Source organism: Octodon degus, unplaced genomic scaffold (assembly GCF_000260255.1).
Source record: "Octodon degus isolate 3935 unplaced genomic scaffold, OctDeg1.0 scaffold00098, whole genome shotgun sequence".
NCBI classification, from domain to species: Eukaryota; Metazoa; Chordata; class Mammalia; order Rodentia; family Octodontidae; genus Octodon; species Octodon degus.
In genome coordinates, this window is record NW_004524674.1 from 3,315,329 (window position 1) to 3,318,681 (window position 3,353).

Consider the following 3,353-nt stretch of genomic DNA (forward strand, 5'->3'; position numbering starts at 1 on the left):
GGGATTGAACTCAGGCCCTTGAGCTTGCCAGACAAGCGCTTATGCTTATTCTACTCAGCTATCTCCCCAGCCCCAGCAGCCTACTTTTTTTTTTTTTTTTAATTAAACTATTCAACACATCTCTGTGTTTCTTTACTGTGTCTTCATGGCAAACAAATTCAGCCATACTACAGCTATTTCTCTAAAAGACAACTCTGAGGCTAGCACAGGAAAACAAAATCAACTTGAAAGACTATTTTCCTCGATAATAAGATTAACAGCATAAAGTCTCATTTTGATGAGAAAATGAAGACTAACTTTGAACCAAAGTAGCCACTATGGTAAGGCATCATTATTGTGACTATTTAAAATATCATTTGGGCAAATCAACTCAGTGTAGCACTTTGACATTTTAAACAAAGGCAAAAACTAATAAATAAGAATAAACAAAAGCAAGATTCTTAAAATGCATAGTCTTAAATTAGTCTATACTCCCTTAGGGATTCTAATTGTGTTCATGCCATTGGGGCAGACGGATTACAATGTTTCACAACCTTTGAAGCCTCCAATTCTTTAATTTTGTCTTCTGCCTCTGTCAGTTTATCTTTCAGAGCAGCAATTTCCTTCTCCATTGGCATCACAACAGACCGAAGTTTTTCAGCATCTTCTTGGGCCTGTGATTAAAAGAAATTAAATGTTATAACTTACTATTATTGCTTTTGAAAGAAACTCTGGTCAATCCATTTATATATAACTACATGAGGCACATTCTTAACAATTTCAAAACTTAACTAACACTAACTATTCAATAATGTATTACTAGAATGTCAAGCCATAATCAGTTTTCCCAAATGTTTCATTTAAAATTTAAAATAGAAAAATATACTCACTGTGACAAAATTGACTTAATTGAGCAACTGAGCATTAAAATGCTACATGTAAAAGGAAACACAACAAATAATTAAGGCCCTCTATTTATTAAATTAGTGAGATCATATGATAAAAATTATGAAAGGACCTTTTTAGGGGGTTGGGTTGAGACAGGGTATCACTATGTAGTGCAGGCTGGCCTTGAACTCCCTCATATAGCATAGGCTGGCCTCAAACTTCTCTCCATCCTCCTGCCTCTAGCCTATCAAGTGTAGGATTATAGGGATGCAATGCAGCACCACATGCAGCCATAGTGATGATGTTTTTAAAACATAAAATATAGAACCATATGCTATCTAAAGTGTTATTTATGTTGCTATAAAAAGGTTTCCTAGTATGTAAGAAACCTTAAATATTATTTTACTTTTTAATATCTAAAGGAAGCAAACTCAACCAATGACTCCTAAATTATCTCATTATTTTCTAAATTCCATCAAAAGCATAGATTAAAAGGAATGTGTTTTAGAAGGGCCAGATAGCTCAGAAGATTAAAATGCCTGTTTAGGCAGCTGCAGACTGGGACCAACATGTCTGCCGGTTCCACCTCAAGGTGAGCTAAACTGAGCTGGTCACTGAGACTGGGTGTGGTGGCACACCCCTGTAATCCCAACACTTGGGAGGCTGAAAATAGGAGAATCACTATGAGTCTGATCTGTGTAGTAAGACCCTATAGACCCTGTACTAAATACATTTATTTATTTATTTATTTAGAGGAACTGGGGATTGAACTCAGGCCCTTATTCTACTGAGCTATCTCCCCAGCCCCTACATTTTTTTTAAAAAGGGGAGGTAATGTATTTTTTTTTTTTTTTTGGTAATGTATTTTAAACTAGTAAAAAAGTATGATTAAGTAATCTTTTTTTTTTTTTTTTTTTTTTTTTTGTACAGGCAAACACCTCCATTCCCAGTCTTAATTGCTGTTTCTGTGTGCCCCGAGGGCAGGGCCGGCACAGTGGGCCTGGGATTGAACCCTGGCCACTGCACTCTGCCTAAACAGGTGCTTTAGTCCTCTGAGCTATCTGGCTGGCCCAATATTCATTTTTTATATATACATAGCTACACACAGATACAGAGAAACAATGGTAGATAAAAAGTTGGAGCTCCTCCTACTAATGAAAATAAAGCTTATTCACTGAACATAAGGAACTGAAATTTATCCCAAATTGTTCAAAATTCATAAAATATGCCCATCTATGAAGACTTTTTTTAAAAAAAAAAATCCCCTAGGAATGAGGGATTCATTCACTTTTACTTTATTTTCAGGTCCTTAAAATCATTCATTTTTAACTAAGTACTGTTTGGAAAAGACATGTTAGCTTAAACCAAACATGGTAAAACTTAAAACATCTTTACAGTCAAAGGTAGTCTGGAATGCTTCTAATGATGTCACTTAATTAAAATCCAAGGAAAAAAAATGAGGGGGCTGCCGCTCCCCAGACTAAAGCGCCTGCTTAGGCAGAGCCCAGCAGCCAGGATTTGATTCCCAGCGAGCTGACTGGCCCAGCCCCACCCCTGGAGCATACTGAGATGGCAATTGAGATTGGGCTCGCTGTGTATGCCTGTAATTCCTGCTGGAATGCTGAAAACAGGAGAATCACTATGAATCCAATCTGTGGAGTGAGATCCTGTAGACCCTGTACTAAATACGAGACAGACAGACAGACAGACAGAGAGATACAGAGAGAGACAGAGACAGACAGAGACAGACAGAAAGAGAAAGAGAAGAAAGAGATACATTATTCATGTAAATAAACATCGCTATTCCAAGTGATCCATGACACTGTAAACAAAGTTTTAAAATGTATTTTAAAAATGAAAGTAGGGGGCTGGGGAGATAGCTCAGTAGAATAAGCACTTGCCTGGCAAGCACAAGGGCCTGACTTCAATCCCCGGTTCTGCCAAAATAAATAAATAAAATAAAAATGAAAGCAAGGTCATTAGAAGCATGAAAAATCTGAAAGAAAATCTTATTACAGTTAAGGGAAGCCTAAGATGACCTGACTAAATTCAATGTGGTATCCTCCATGGGATACTCCAACAGGAAAAAAAAAAAAGATATTAGGTAAAAAGTAATAAAATTTGAATACAAAGAATGAACTTTGGTCACTAATAGTGCAATGATATTAATTTATTAACTACAAAAATGTACTATACTAATGTAGAATATTAATGAGGAAAACTGGGCATAGAATATTTTAGAATTACGCTATTCTTTTCATAATTTTCATGTTAATCAAAAATGGGTCTAGGGCTGGCCAAATAGCTCAGCGGATTAAAGTGCCTGCAAGCAGGTGCAGGGGCCGTGCTTGGCCCCACCCCTGGGGCACAATGAGAGGAGATTGAGACTGGGCGTGGTGGCACACACCTATAATCCCAGCACCTGGGAGGCTATAAACAGGCGAATCACTAGGAGTCCAATCTAGTAGTGAGACCCTTCCCTAAAA

At 37.2% G+C, this 3,353-nt stretch overlaps 1 protein-coding gene across 1 annotated transcript in view; it reads right to left on the reverse strand.

The window, feature by feature from the left end:
• Rabep1 (rabaptin, RAB GTPase binding effector protein 1) overlaps positions 1–3,353 on the reverse strand; it is a 170,120-nt gene that overhangs the window by 60,844 nt on the left and 105,923 nt on the right. Inside the window, exon 5 of the mRNA XM_004638319.2 lies at positions 534–653. Within this exon, the coding sequence (XP_004638376.1) occupies positions 534–653 (120 nt within the window). The remainder of the gene's footprint in view (positions 1–533; positions 654–3,353) is intronic.